Source organism: Pogona vitticeps, chromosome 1 (genome assembly GCF_051106095.1).
Source record: "Pogona vitticeps strain Pit_001003342236 chromosome 1, PviZW2.1, whole genome shotgun sequence".
NCBI classification, from domain to species: domain Eukaryota; kingdom Metazoa; phylum Chordata; class Lepidosauria; order Squamata; family Agamidae; genus Pogona; species Pogona vitticeps.
In genome coordinates, this window is record NC_135783.1 from 252,171,475 (window position 1) to 252,188,153 (window position 16,679).

At 37.5% G+C, this 16,679-nt stretch overlaps 1 protein-coding gene across 7 annotated transcripts in view; it reads left to right on the forward strand.

The window, feature by feature from the left end:
- LRRC56 (leucine rich repeat containing 56) overlaps nt 1–16,679 on the forward strand; it is a 66,402-nt gene that overhangs the window by 18,433 nt on the left and 31,290 nt on the right. For 3 of the 7 annotated variants that reach the window (XM_020784189.3, XM_020784186.3, XM_020784187.3), the window contains exons 3-4: nt 2,323–2,410; nt 7,390–7,450. In XM_020784189.3, coding sequence (XP_020639848.3) covers nt 2,323–2,410; nt 7,390–7,450 — 149 coding nt within the window. Of the gene's footprint in view, nt 1–2,149; nt 2,411–7,389; nt 7,451–16,679 lie in introns of all 7 variants that reach the window. The other 4 variants (XM_078383649.1, XM_078383650.1, XM_078383648.1 and 1 more) reach the window with 3 other exon arrangements.

Consider the following 16,679-nt stretch of genomic DNA (forward strand, 5'->3'; position numbering starts at 1 on the left):
TGTTTAACAACTTTGGTTTAACAGCAGAACAATGATTTTTACGTATGCAGAGTAGCAGCTTCTGAGACCAGGAATGACAAATCAAGACACAGTGTAGTTGTGCTCCTCAGTTCATGAGTGGAAAATTTATTCTGTTAAAAAAGACACTAGCTCCTCCCTGTTTTTTTTTTAAACAGTCAAGAAAGTAGTTGAAGAATCCTTGCAAATTAGGGAACAAAGACACAGATGCCCTGAATACTGTGATGACTAAATTGTTGAATATTTTTGGGTTATTTAGTGCTGACTTGGATATGCAACATATATCAAGCTCAGGGGTGTGCTGTTTCATAGTGAATCAGTCCTCAAAGCCTCACTTCTGTTAACTTGGATTTCCTTACTGTGGAAACAACTGTTGATCCCATTAATGTGAAGGAAACTCAGGTGGAATAGGACTTATTTTTTTGCACCATGTAATGCCGCCTCTTCACAAAAACAACAAAGACTATTCAATTTGGCATAGCAAAGAATCATGGAAAAGAGCTAACTGCTCCAGTGGTTTCCATCTGTCAGAATAATTCTTTTTATTTATGAAGGCCAAATATTATTGCTACACAAGAGTTCAATGATGATCTTGTACTGGCAGAGCAAACCAACATTCTATAAGGCGATTTTGAAAATGGGAACAGTCACCCCAGATTTCTAACTTATTAACCAGGCTTCAGACCAGCACCATGTTTGGCACAGTTGTAGCAGACAGTCTGCTCTTGTTCTGTGCCAAATTTTGGGAGGTTTGTCAAAGAGGTTTTGAGTTGTTATTTTTTAAAAGTAAAACTCCCTCCCATTCAGAAATAGGCAATGCTATAAATCCCCAGGTTTAAAACAGAAGACATAAATTGAAAAGGCCAGTCTTGCTGATCTTGAAAGAGAATAGTTGGCCCCACCCACTTTTTTTTAATTTGGGAAGAATCTGGGCTGCAGGAGCTGAAATATTGAGGCTCAAAAACGGTCTTTCAAAAAGGAAAAATAGCCATTGTGTTATAACACTTGTGTGGTACAGGCTAGGCAGGAGGAGCTTCATGGACTAAAACATTATATATATTCATAGACGGGGGCAGGAAGGAGTTATTTAGACTGAAAATACAGGCTTTCTTTAAAGAAAGTAATTGAGTGACAGTCCTCCAGAAAGGGATATATTTCGCCATGTTTCTTCCTTAAACATTCTCGCAAGATTTCTGAAGTCATAAAGTCTCATAACAAAAGCTTTCAAAGGGGAAATCAGCTCCACCTCTGGGGCAATCTGAACATTAGACCCTGTCAATCAGGATCCCAAATAGTTGACTGTTAGATAACTTTTTAATCTTAGCTTATACAGTACAGTATTAGACATGCAGAACTGGAAGTGACCCTATAGATCATCAAGACCAGCCCATATCAGGGTGAAACACTGGGAAATCAAATTCCCAATCTCTGGATCCACAGACTTTCTTCACAGTCTTTGGCACCACAAACATCTATGAACAAACTTTTTCAAAGATGAAAATTGGGAAATTCGAATATAGGTCAAGACTTACAGATGACATTTACATGACATTTAAATGACATTTACATGACATTTTAAGGGTGTCTGTCACAAATCTTGACTTGGACATTAATGCTTTGGTTAACGGAAAATAGCCACAAAAATTACACTTACTAGGTAAGTATGTGTAGCTATATAAAAGGATTCCACTGTAAAATATTATTCCAAAATGGATTGCATTCAACATTTCTTCTTTGACCTCTGAATGTTTTCTTTTGCTTTATATTGGTAAGTTAATAATCTTGTTACATTTTTATTTAAGACGTAGCCCTCTTTAGGTATTGGCTACTCTTATGCAACCTCTTATGTCCCAGAAGGCTGAGAACCCTGGTCTCAAAGGATTAAGTAATTTCTAATGTAGGGAGTGGGGAAAGTATGTTCTTTCTCATTAGCCTGCATCAGCATAGGGACGATGGGAGCTGCACTTCATCAGTGTCTGGAGGGTTGCATCTCTCTTCTAATGCACCTCAAGTTGAGCACTACCCACACAGGGAAATGTTTTCTTAAGCAGCATGGCTATCTCAAACCAGTTTCTTTAAAATCTGTTTGATGTTACTACAAATATAACTACTGCTCTGCTTTAAAATTCAGGCTGTCATTGTCTGCTGTATGGCGACTTAATCAAGAAACTGGAATTCAAAATCATGTGTTGGACTTTTTGGGAATCCACTGAATGGGGACGAGTTACTGGGAAAATAAAAGCTTCTTCACAAATACTGCAGTAAAGGGTAGGTTTCTTATTTATCTTTTTCTTATTGTTGCAGAAAACACTGACAGGACTAGATGATTTGCATCAAGTAAAGGCCCTAGAAATGCGTGTAGACACAAGAGAAAACAGCTTGGGAAACTTTGGTGAGAAAATATTTGATTTTGATTCTAGCCATCGTAATCTTTTGTTATTTGGGAGTAAAAAAATATGGAAGATGTGAAAAGTCCCCAGATAGAACAATTTCCTATCTGCGGTTTAAAATAGTCATTTCTGATTGCTTCTCATTCGAGGAGAAACATTCAAAGCACACTGAAGAAACTCCAGGGTGAAAAAAAATGTTGGTGAAGTTATCCATAGTGTTCTCTGGTTCTTTTTTTTGTAGGAACCACAATTAGATTTTTGCCTTCTGGCAGATGCATTAAATGCATCGTAAGTCTGGGGCTGCTTTCTTTGCTTGAGTGAGGGAGCAGTTTCATGACAAAGTGATCCTAAACATTTTCTGACAAAACGAAAATAGCCTTTGTTAAAAATACCTTCAAAGGAAAATATTTTATCTCAATTGTTAGAACAGATTTGCCCTGCATTGTACTAAGGGTAATTTACATCCTTGGATGTAAATAAGCAAATAATAATGCTATGGTGCAGCATCAACAGTAAAAACACATCCCTTATTTGTGCTAATTTACATCCTTGGATATAAATAAGCACAAATAAAGGACGCCTTTTTACTGTTAATGCTGCACCACAGGTAGTGGATAAGTTATTTACCCAAACTTGAAAACTGATTAAGACCATTTCATAGAGAGAGGAGAGGAGAGTTGCTGTTTTTGCTAGCTTGTATGATCTTAAATTGCTTAAACTGTTATATGAATTTCTTCAACATAAATTCTCCGCATTAATATGGACTACAAACAGGGTTGGATGAGATGCATAGTAATAAAGAGTGGTTTTGGTGTGGGATTCCTGCTTAAGCATTCCCAGTGGTAAACTTTCTAACAAAAGCAAACTTTTTCAACAAAAACTGATTTTCTAGGGACTTGCATACACATATTGCATTATGGAGAGTGCTTGCACTTATATAGCAAAAATGTCATTTACCCACAATAAGGAGTATCGGCAGACTTTGGGAGTCTAGCAGAAGTACATTTAGAGTATAGCAGAAGTACATTTAAAAAAAAATCCAGGATGGAATGTGACCCCGAAATCAGCCAGCGAACTGAGTACATTTAGTGTTGATTGAATGCTGACTGTTGAGAGGAAAAGAATGGAAAACTGGGATCCAAGAGGGTATGGAGAATTGAATGGACTGGACAGAATAATGAAACAGGAGAATTTCACACAGCAACATGGTGTTGCAGACCCTTCTTATAGAAGGCAGTGATTTCAGTTTTCTAGAACCACTTGCCAAAATCCAGTAGTAAGTTACAACTAGTGTAAGCCTCTGAATCAATAGAACTTACATAGGTGTTGAGTCACCACATTCTCTAATTCAGTAGATCCATTCTAGTTGTGACTTACTAAAATCCTGTCTCTGATTACTGTATTTTCAATTTTTTAAATGTTTTAAAACAGTTATTTTGAAAATAGTGCACTTTGAAAATAAAATAATATTTAGATTGACTGCCGGAGGTGGGGAAAACAAAAAAAAAGTTGGAAGGAGAAACATAACAGAGTACTCTGGACAGGAGCACTCCACACTGCAATATTTTCATTGCAGACCCATTTGTATATACTGTATTCTACATTAGTTTTATTCCAATCATATGTAAGGGGAGCAAGAAGCAGGGAAGACAGTCATTTTGTTCTTGCGTTGTTGGGAGCTTCCTCTGTAGAAAACACTCTTGGAAAAATTAAAATCTTGCATAGTTTAACACTGGGTATCAGTTGGAGGTGGCTTTTACAGTACAAGCTATAGTGATTGTCCTCTGCCACTAGCCTATTGATAAAGTTTTTCTCCTGCCTCTGACATTTGAGGCAAGTCCCCGCCCCTTCTTCCTGTTTGCTTGCCTGCTTGCTGGCATTGTCAATGTTATTGATACTGTTTCTTCTTTCCATGACCCCTGAACAAGCTTGAAGCACAAGTGTCTCTTCCATATGGTGGAGACTCCATTTTTCCTTCTTCCTTTTTTTATTCTACAGATTGTAACTGTAAGTAAAGATACCCTTTTCTACTTCAAATGCTTCGAGGGTTATCATAGCGAAGTGCTAGTTTGTATGGGGATACCAAAAAGGGGGAATTTTATTTATTTATTTATTTGATTTGCTTTGTATCCCGCCCATCTGGTCTATACGACCACTCTGACCGGGAAGTAATGAGACTGAGCTGATCTCTCCACTTTTTTTTTCCTTTGCTGTTTTTGTGCTTCATACTCTGCTAACTAGAAGGAGTAACCAATATTCCCCAAGGATCACATCTTCTGACTCACTGATCAATTTCTGACTAGTTCAATTAACTTCACTTTTGTATAAGCTGTTTCTTATTGTTGTCTGTGGTGGTCATTTTTATGCAGGGTTTATATAAGCCCATGTCTAGGACACAGCGTGTATTAGAAAGCATTTGCAATTGCATGTTGTGCCACTTTATTGATTGCATGTTTGTAGACATTTTCGTATTAATTAAAGCAGTAATTCTGAAGAAGATGCTTGGTTTTGAAAACATGAAGCCGAGTTCATGCTAAGTCTAACACCACACAATCAACCTCCATTTGGACACTGGAAGTTTCCCTTCCCTTCCTCCTTCCTTTAGCCACAGCATGATTTCCAGAGCAGATCTGATGTACACATGAGGGACTGCAGGTCTCCATCAGTCAATGGTATCCGTTCCATTGGTAGAAGGTCATTGTTGGTACAACCCATTGCTACTTTAAAAATAAGGGGAATATAATTCTGCAACCTTTCTGCAATTAAGATGTCTAATAAAGTTGTCCGCATTTGTAAAGCAGGAGAACTGTTTGGGGAAAGAAAGTACATATTTGGTCTGGTGCCACCTCTTCTTTGCCCCATCTAGTCAAATACACTACATTCTCTCTGCACTCTGAAGTCCCATGTAGGAGGACAGAGATCAATCAGTCAGAATATTTTAGTTTATTAATGTGAGGGCCCGTTGGTGTGCACACCAAATGAGACATTCAGCCCCAGAACTCAAGTATCAGGCAGCCAGGAGGAAGGTAATTTTTTCCGTATCAAGCCAATGAGAGGGAGTCCATGCAGCTGAAGGAAAGACAGTTCCCTGGTGAGAAACAGCTGGGGGAGGCAGGGGCAAGGAGAATAAAAGAGCTGGACTAGGAAGGCAGAGAGTTGTAGCTTATCTCTGACGAAGAGGACTTGTGGGAGGATGCAAGAGAGGAGAATGCTGTAAACTCCTCTCCTCCTCCTCTTCAGTCAACTCAGCAGTCACATCAGGAACATGGACTTCCCTTCTTTGTCTCCTCCAGCAGCTGCCCACTCAGAAAAGGAGGTGGGGCAGGGATTGCTTCAGTGCTGCATTTCAGTGAGCAGCTATTGGAGGAGGTGAAGAAGGGAAATTTGTGCTCCTGCTGCAACTGATGAAATGACTGAAGATGAGGAGGATCAGAGCACACACCAGCTGGTGAGTGGAGGAATCCAGCTGTGGCATTGGGGGCGGGACCGTGCGGTACCTATGGTGCCGGTACAGTCATCCAGTGTAATCTAATGACGCAGATTCATGCCTCTCTAGTTTCGAGACTATAATTCAGCCCTGTGAAACTATGGGGGGAAAGTAGGTGGAAGTGATGCTGTACTATTAATAAAAGCTGTTCTGAGTGAAGAAGCTGAGCTGGAGCCTATAGAGTTATTACCAAGGGACCCCCACATGTTTTATCTCCAGAGAGCAGAAAATATGGAGGGAGGGAATGATGGCTAACAAAGAAAGCACCAGCTAGAGGCAATTTCAAGGTCATTGAGGTGTGGAAGAAAAATCTAATTCACTAGAAGGCACTGAGCATGCTCCCCATGGATACCCAGGGTTAAAGGAGAAGTATGAAAGATTGTATTTTCCAACAATACAATGGACATGAACCGTGGTTTAAGAGTGAAGTTACACAGCAAAGAAAATACTGTTTGATCCACTGTGGTTCACATTCATGGCAATCAGGTTTCTCTGGATGAAATAGCTGTAGCTGTCCAGATGACAAGTTGAAGGAGTCAGCAGGGGCAGAGGTAGAAAGCTCAGTTTACACTGGTCTTCAACAGCAGAATCTGCCTTAAGGTGCTAAAAAGTGCTGATTGGCAATTTCTACCTCCTTAATTGTTCTGCTGTGTTCCAGCACTTAGTAGAAACCTTTTTTTAAGAAAAGAAAAGAAAAGAAACTGCTTGGAGGCAAGGGGAGCTCAATTGAGAGGAAAAATCACCCTCATGAGAATCCCTTTGGTTTGATCAGGTGATCACATTGGCAGAAAGTGTGCAAAAGCGATACCACACAAATAGGAACAAATGTAAAGCACCCCTGCTGGCTGAACAAGAAAAGATGATTCCCCACTCAAAAGCAACAATTCCACAGTGAATGTCCTGCATTGAACTTTATGTTGTGTAGTCACTAGACTTTAATTTGAATTCATCTGTGCCCCATCCAACCTTCATTGCAGGATAAGTGGCCAGTATGGTTGCCCCTTAAGAGTGCTGAACATGGTGTTGCTTTCCATGGTTTATTAACATTGCCCTGTTTCTAGGCAGTTTTCTGAAACAATATACAATATACTACAATATAATATAATATAAAATACAATGTAAAAGCTGTTTGACTAGTGACAGAAATGAACTGTGTGTGTGCATGACAAATAACAATTCTCTTTCAACTTTTTTTGGGTAGGGTAGGGGATATCCTAAGACAAACAGATATTGGTTATGAGGCGCTTTAAAATGTCAGCTAGCAGTAGTTTCAAAGACAGCCAGGCTTTATGTGATTACTTCCAGCCAAGCCTTCTTATCGTACCACTTCTTCATATGGTATAAATCAGAGAAAATATATTGCAGTAGAAATTATGTGATAGAGAACAAATGTAGAAGCTGTAGGATTAAAGTCTTTTAGAGGTGGAGTGGGGGCTGACACATGCACTAATTTATCAGCCTGGAATTTTTTTGCTTTTTTTCTTGATCCTACAGGTACTTGCCTTCCAAATCTAAAACGACTGAAACTGAACAACAGTGTGCTTACTTCTGTGAGGTAAGTTTATCTCTCTGTCTGTCTATCTGTCAGCCGTCTGTGTATTCCTATACTGCTGACTTAGTGGCCAACACTAAGCAGTTTACACATAAAAACAATAATCTAAACAACAACAAATAACAATAAACAATTTAAGAACACAAATATAGTAGCTAAGTAACCCCCCAAGTGATGATAGACTATGGGAGTGTCTATAGAAATAACTTAGTTACACTTGAATTCAGAAAATTAAGATGGAAGTGTTTTTGAATTCTTCTCCTCCCTGTATGACAACACTTTGTATACTTTTCAAACCTGCTTTATAAGATCTTCATCTCCAACTTACCTTGTGGTGGAGCCTAGTAGCAGGATACGTGGCAGTCATAGTTGCCTCTGGGGAAAGAGGCCTCCTCTAAAGTGGATGTGAGAAGCTTCTCCTCCAGCATGCAAGAGGCAGCATTTATGTAAACCTGGCTCCTGAGCATCATGCAAGAACTTTCTGATCTCTCTTAAGAATTTCAAGTTTGGACAAAGTAATATCACAGCATTCATTTGGAGACCTCTTTGTCCAGTAACTGTGAGGCAAGATGCCAAATCTGGGAGCTCACGTTCTTCCAGTAGCAGCAATGACACTGCTCATTGGCAACTGCATGCTGATTTATAGGTTTATGGATTGCTTTGTTAACATGTAGAGATTGCTGTAACTCTTCATGGGTGGTCAACAGGAAAAGTGATACCCTTTCATCTTCAGATGAAAGGGCATCACTTTAGGTCCTTGTTAATTTCCTACTTTACACTTCTTTTATAAGGATGTTACTGTATTGTTTAAATCTATTTATTTTCAGCCAAGTAACCTCAGATTATGAAGAAATAATTGAGGGAGAAACATGGAACATTTTGGGAAGAGTGCAAGTTAAAAAGCTATCTTTTATTCTTCTATGGCATATGTTACTTACCTTCCTAATGATTCTGGCAAAAAGGACTGTATTTCAAAGCTAATGGAGTGTTCATTCTATTCTGGCTAACAGCCATGATGCTTCATCTAATTGCTTCTGCTTTCTAATTTCAGGGATGAGTAAAAGGATATATGAGAAAACCTAGATAAATACTTTCTTTAAAAGCATTCTGTTTTATTAGATACAGCTTTCACGGTTAATGCTTTGAGCATAAGGCATAATCGTAACTGTTAGGTGACCAATCCTTTTTTAAAAGATCATAAAGCTATTTGTTTGGTTTGAAGTCATTGTTTTAACAATCATACACATGGATTGCTGGGCTTCAGGGGAAACATTGTGTTATGAGTGGGGATCTATAAAACCAAAAATTGGTGTGTTCTCAGAGTTCAAGGATCGTAGTCAACGCAAAGGAGGGAAGAAATTAAGCTTTGACTTTCATTGTGCTATTGTTAAAATTTATTCATTTTGAATATGTTTTTATGTCAGGAAAATATGTTTTTAAATGGCAGTAGTCACAGGGTTTGGTACCCAAGGTTTGAAAAAAATCCATAGTTATTGCTATTATCATAGATTTGTTTCTCTGATGTCTAAGAATTAGATTGTGATTCCAGGTCAGAAATTATCTGTCTCTGTAGTACCAGTGATCCAAGGAGTCATCAAAGGGATGACATCAGTGAAATCTGGTAGATTCCTTTCCATTTTTCCATTCTCTCGCCCAACCTTTTGCTTGGAAACTACAGAAATATGACAATGCAGGGCAAATCAGAAATGTACTCATTTTTTAAACTGCCAGATTTTTGGTATAACAAGACAAATACATGTAGATTAATTCATTGAAAAAGATATTATAAATATCTTATTTTTGAGTGAAATTTCCAGAAATTTAAGATTTTTTACAACTATAATGTCAACAGCTACTGCAAAAAAAAAAATGCATTCCTCTTTCTCCTTATCTTTTGCTTATGCAAACTCCTCCTTTCCATGGATTAGCACCTAGCTAATCTCCCAGAAACCTAGGGAATGTAATATGGAACTTGATATTTCTGGTAGATCATAGTATCATAGACTCACATACATGGAAGAACTGTGGAGTTGAAAGGGATACCAGTTGTCACCAAGTAAACCCTGAAAGCAGGAAATGCAGGTGCTTAATTACTCCATGCCTCTCACGTGTATCTAAATAGTGGCGTGTTCAGTGGTATTGATGGGCATGTCTTTTCTTTTATATACAGTGTTATCCACTATAGAAGTAACCTGTTTCTCACCTGTACCACTCTTTTATCCTGTTCTGTCATTTTGATTTCCTGTTGTCTGTTCTCTTGAATGTTCAGCACTAGTGAATTTCACTTTGGTTTGTTTCCTGAAATATCTATTACTTTTTTATTCTTCTTTGCTTCCCCACCCTTGCAAAAAAATATATTGCTATTCTTGGGTTCACTGCAGTAAAGGCAAGAGATAAAAGTAAAGGTAGAAACATAACAAATAACTAAGACACACCTGCCCAAGCCTGACTGAGGACCCTGGATAAAACATCTGACAGAGTTGTCTTTCTATTAGGTTTTCTTCAGTGATGAGTTCTTCACTTCCGTACAGTTTTTGACTATACAGTACTACAGTTTGCCATTAAACTTGTTCAAGACTAAACTGCTATCAGTGTTTTTAAATATGCTACACCATTGCAATGTCATTTGGGGCATTGCAGTAACCCACTGTGGTTAAGGACTGGAATAACATCTGGCAGCTATGGTAGCTTTTATCAGCAGGGTCTTTAGTTCGACATAGTTCTTGGTTAATACTGCAGTTTGGCACTAAATCTATTTAAAATGTTAAAATACTGCATCTTTACAGTGCAATGGCATGATTGCAGTTGGGACTCTTTAGTGATGTTCAGTAGTTAGGAATGGATAAGGCAGAAGACGGAGCAGGCACAGGAGTCCGGTGTTGATGGCATTTGATGAAAGCTAGCAGATGGCAACAGAGGATCAGGTCAGGGTGCATACACAAGAAGAATTGTTATCCAGCAGGATGTAATGGGAGAAAAGCAATGAAGCAGGGTACAGTAAACAGGCCCCACAGAGCCCCACAAACAGTTTGTAAGTACTTTTAATGAATGATTGTTAAGAGCCAGCATGGGTCAAAAGCAAGTTATGTCAGACTAATCTCCCCCATCCCTTTTTCTGATAACGTTATAATCTTGGTGGATTGACAGAATGTTCTGAATGTAGTTTATCTTGATTTCAGGAAGGCTTTTTTCAAGACATCTTATAAAATCCTTGAAAACAAGGTAAAATATAGGCTAGGCAAATCATATATGGTTGAGTGAATTCATAGCTTGTTGAAGGGGCATACTCAAGGAGTGTTCATCAATGGTTCCTTGTCACCCTTTAGAGAAGTTACAGGTCAGATGTTGCAGGGCTCTGGTCTGGGTCTGAGTGCTGTTCAGCCTCTTTATACATTGTTTGGATGAAGGAATAGGACACACTCATCAAATATATGGATGGCACAAAACTGGGAGGGGTAGCTAGTAGTTAAGACGACAGAATCAAGATTTAGGATGACTTTAAGAAATTGGGAAAGTAGCCAAAAATTATAAGATGGGTTTCAACATCGAAACATACAGTATTAAGTTCTGCATTTAAGCAGGAAAAATCAGATGCATTAAAGAGATTTTACTAAGTACTGTATTAGGAATAATGTCCTGAGAGTATGAGCTGTTTGCTGGCAGAAGAGATTGTCTCAGAAGGTGAATTTTTTAAATAGAGGTTGAATAGTTGCCAAGGGATGTATTTGATGCAGATTTCCTGCATTGGCAGGGGGCTAGACTCAGTGATCCTACCTTCTATAGTTTCATGATCTTGAACAGGGACAGGCAAAAGAACTTTATTAGCTATGAAAAAGTCTCTCCATATGTATGAAATCAATAAAAGGGCAAGCTCAATCTGTTTGAAATTGATATAACAGTAAAACTTAGTGTATCCATAAAACCTAACACAAAAAAATAGTGATAAGCAACCAGAGTAAATAGAAACATCTGCAGATTATGATTTTTCTAAAAAATACAGTAGTTGTAACAGTTTCAAGCAGCTGTAGCAAAGCTATCCTGACAGATAATGCAATTACTAGCTTAAAATTTTTTACAGTAAAAGTGTTTTGTTTACATATCACAAGGAAGAAATTTCATCTTTGCACTGATGTATCACAAGCAAAATAGTGAACAATTATTTATTGTTCGAGGATAGAAAAATAGTTTTATGAAACCAAGATATCTACCTTTGAAATATGGGGATGAAAAATTCAAAACCTTAGCACTGTATAAAAGCTCTGTGTACTTGGATAAAAGTTGGTATTAGAGTATCACCCGACATGTTGCAATCTTCTTTATCCATGGCATTTCACTGAGAAGACTGTGTTTTTAATAAACATATCAAAAATTATGGTAAAAAATTACTTCCCTCAGGGCTTGGCTAAAAATTATGCATCTAATAGATTATAGTACCTCAGTGTATTTGAGCATCTCTGTATCCAGTCATGTCTTCTTAGCTCTAAACAAGAGGATAATTGTTTTGGATAATGAGTAAATAAGATCTCAGAAGGCAAAAAGATGTCCTTTTAAACATGATCTGTTAGTCTACATTACACATTTAACGGTTCTTGAATATTATACAATGGGATTTTGAGCATGAACATTAATTTATACAATGTTTTTTGATAATTTAACCTCCATTATAATGTGTTAATTTCCTTTATATTATGTTCTTTATTAGAAATAAAAGTGGAAGGAGGTGTTGCAGGGTACGGTGAATATCCTATGCTTTTTCGTATTTAAGCTATATGGAAGTTTGTCTTTTTTTCTCTTTATGTGAATGAATTAAAATTCTGAAATGGCAAATATGACATCATCTTCCACTGAAATTGTCTGTTGCCACTTCTTTGAATCCAAGCCACATCCATTGTATAAGAAAATCTTGAAAACAAGGCATTGGGATACGTTTTAATACCTTGATTTTGCATGTTTTTTTTGAAAAGGGTATTATAGATATCTATATTGTGGAAGTCCTCCCAAAATTGCAGTTCTCATTGTACTAAAATCAGTTTTCTTCTGCTAAGTTATAATTAATGGGAGAATTCCTTTTGTCATATTGTGATTTTGTGGCTATATAATCAGCCTCTTTTAAGCTGATGAGAATGATGAGCTCTAATTTTTAGCCTTTGATCAATTTCCCATTGGGGCTCCCTAATGCTTGTGTTTTCTTCAAAATGCTATGAAGTTTGGTCAGTTTACAAAGGTACCAGATTTTCCAAAATGTAATTATGTACTTTGGGGTTTGGGTGCGTTTTGATGTTTGTTCAAATCCCCAATCCCCTCTGTCTCCCCCCCCCCACCTCTCATCTCTGCTCAGACCTCTTGTCAGTTTTCTGTCTTCCTGAAGTCTTTTTACAACAGGACTGTAAAACTACCATAGGCCTAATTACTTCATGTAACCAATGAACATTTAGAATATGAAAATGATATTTCATATACATTTCATTTCATCTGTCTCTTAATGTCTGATGAAATGGATGTGTCCACAAAAGCTTACATTAAAATATAATGGTTAGTCTTTAAAGTGCCACACATTTTTGTCTTATGTTTTGTTTTGTTTCTTTGGATTTTGCCTGATAGGCTTGCACAGCCTAACACGGCTACCTCTTCCAAAACGACAACATCAGAAAAATAGATTTTTATTCTCTTTGGAAACCCGTGGGAATTTTTTTAAAAAAAAAAAACTTGGCAATGAACACAAGGGGAGGGTGAGGTTATAGAAGGAGTAGTTCCGGACTTTGGGAATCTGTTCTTAACATCAACAAAATCTTAATTTTGGGAGGGTTATTCTGAAATTATGAAAAATCTCTTTGTGTCTACTAGGGGTTATGGGGGCCAATTTTGCCATGTTCAGAGGGTTCCTCAGCACTCCTGGTGCATCCATAGCTTTCCAAAGCATCTCATGTAACGGTCAGTTACTGGTAGTAAAGAATTGCCTGTCAACTATGGAGTTTAATAAAGAGTTATAGCAGGGAAAAATAAGAAATTTGAATGGAGAATATTTTATAACATGGAAAATATAAAAAGCATGTAATAAACATTCAGATGTAATGTTAGTAGGTTATGTCATCCAGCCAGATTGTACTCCAAAGGAGGGGGCTAAAACATGGCCTGCCTGGCCTAGGAGATCCCTAGTTCAGGACATTGCTTAGAGAGAGGTTATGTCATGTTGAAATCTCAGAACCACGGGAATGCTAGAGTCCCAGGACAGATTGTCTTGACTATGCATAACATCAAATGATATATAAACAAAGATTTCTACCAGGTTTACAACACATCTCAAGAACACTTGAAATGAACATTGTTTGAGCAAACGAGGGGGAGAACCTCTCCTTGTAGTGAGTCAGAATTACGTAATGTGATGTGACTGATTTAATATAGCTTATGGTTATGCCATGTTCAGCTTGGTTTTACAAATAATATGTATTTGAATAGAGAATTTTTAAGTGCTGTATGAGAGTTTATGTGCTTTATATCTTTTTGCTAAGAAAATAGCTTTTTACTAAGGAAATAGTCTTAATATTGTGTCCTTCAAAGTACTAAACTTGAGTTCTATGTCATTTTAATAGAAGATAATACTTTTTGTAAATCCTACTCTTTATTTAATTGAAAATGCTATCCCTATATAAAAACCAGAATGTTTTTTATTAGAGGACAGTGAATTTTGCAATATAGAGTCATTTAGTTTTGATATACTCCAAGTGTATTTTACATTTTTGGCTCTTATTTGCATGATTACCTGCTTGCTAAATAAATATTTAAAGAAGAAAATAATTCATTTTTGAACTTTTAAGTCAAGGTTCTGAAGGGTATTCAGAAAGAAAGAATTGAATGATTATAAAGCAAGGTACAAAATGTTCTGTGACCACTATTAATTTCCTTGTGAGATGTGTATAAAACACAGATCTATAAGTCTCTCATGGGGAGTCTGTAAAAGCAGGAGTCTGTAAAAACAGGACTCGAGGCATGGGTTCAAATCCTCACTCAGCTATGGAAGCTCACCGGAGGTGTGGAACTGGTAAAACCACTCCTTAAATGCCTCATGTACCTTGAAAGCCCTGAAAGCACTATAAGTAGGTTCAGACTTCATGGAACAAAAGGCAAAGTCTTTTAAGTATTATATATTGTATTTATTTTAAAAAGAAAACATTGCAACTTTCTGTGTTCTAATTGTTTTTAGATATTGTGTTTTCAACCATTTCTGAACTGCCTGAACCAGGAGAAAGGCAACATAGAAAACAAGTGGATAAATGAATGAGAGTAGTAGGATTACAGCCATGCAGGCTAATCAATGTTTGGGAAAGGAAAAAATGGTCCTGGTCCTGTGAACCTCCATTCTTGGAAACAATCTCCATTAATCACAGCAAGGCCAGAAGATATGAAGTGCATTTAAGTCTGGGCTGCCAATTTTTCTTTTAAGAGGCAAGGACCTAGAATCATTGACAGGACATCTGGAATCATTTTAATTTATATTGGTGAAGTCAAAGGGACACCTCCTAGTATTTCTCCCATAATTTATGACTCTGATAGAAGTATACCCAGTAGTTATAAACAAAGATTTATTGCATCTAGTGTGCTGGATAGCTCAGTGGCTTAGGCCTCTGGCTGCAAAGCCAGAGGTTGGGAGTTCGATTCCCTACTGGGCCTCCTTGTCAAAGGCCAGACTTGATGATCCAGAGGGCCCCTTCCAACTCTGCAGTTCTAAGGGTGGTGTTCTTTTCAAAATGCCACTTTGTGCTGCACCACAATGGCTTTCTCCTTGGTTTCAAAAAATGTCACCAGCTTTGAGAATTGTATGCCTTTAATCTATACCAAGGAAAGTGGGTGCAAAGAGGATTTTGTAATACATGTTAGAGCATTAAATTCTGAGATGCTACTAGCAAACAATTTTATGTTAACTCTCAAGCACAGTTTGCTTCAGGACACATTTTTAAACATGTTTTCCAGGGAATAAGAACCATCAAACATTGGGAACTAGTTCTAAATAAAAATGGATCTTGAATTATCAGTATTAGTTATATAAGTTGTGCAGATGACACCATGTTAGAGACAGAAAGCAGCAGTGAATTGAAAATAACTGAGGAAAGTTAAAGAAGAAAATGCAAAAACAAGAGTGCAGTTGTACTTTAAGAAAATAAAAATCATGACTATGGAAGAATTATAGAACTTTAGCTCAGTTATCAGTTGAAATGGAGACTGCAGCCAAGGGATCAGATAAGGGCTCAGACTTGGAAAGATAGCTGTGAAAGAACTCAAGAAGATACTTAAGATATGTGACTGCTGGCTGAGACCTAGATCATACATACTGTGGTATTCCTGACTGCTGTGTGCAGAGGTGAAAGTTGGACAGTGAAAACAAGCTGACAGGGACAAAAAGGTTCATTGAAAATGTGGCCTCCGAGAAGAGTTTCATGAGCACTGTGTCCTGCCAGAAAGACAAATAAATCAAGCTTGAATTCTCCCTACAGACAAAAATTACTAAATTCAGGCTATCCTTTTGGGCACATTGTGAGAAGTCAAGGCTCACAGTGTTGGGAGACAATAATGTTGGGAGAATTGGAAAGCAGTAAGAAAAGAGGATGCTCAACTATAAGATGGATTAATTCGGCATTGATTCAGTAAAGACAGCCAATGCATGTAATAGCAGCAACCACAGCACAAAAATATACAGGAGTCTTGTTAATTGCTTGTATATGTCTGTGAATGCAGCTTGATAAAATCTCTCACTGCTTGGAGAAAGCATGAAATTAAAAGTGGTCGGGTATGGGTTGGGTTTATATTCAAATACTGTACTGCAATATAAAATTATTAATGTTAGATGTTAAGTAGCCATCCAGAGTAGACTTTGGTCTAGATGGGTGGGGTATAGAATGAATGAATGAATGAATAAAACTATGAATTAATCCAAATCAAACTTGAATTACAGAACTATTTGGTTTATTGACAACCACTTCAGTGGTGGGTACTTCTGACCTCACAGGTCATTCCTTTTATTGAATTAATTTAGGAATTTGTTGTGAAATATTTAATTGGAAATTAATTAGACAGAAAATAGATCTGAGATGCAGAGGTATGAGGAAAATTGAAGAAGGTATGAATAGATCACACCCTAAGTGGTGTCACTTTTGTCTCTGTATGGGCAAATGTGCCCTGAATGTCTGAATTTGTGTCTTTAAAAAGGTTAAATTGCAATAGGGGTTGAATGCTTCAG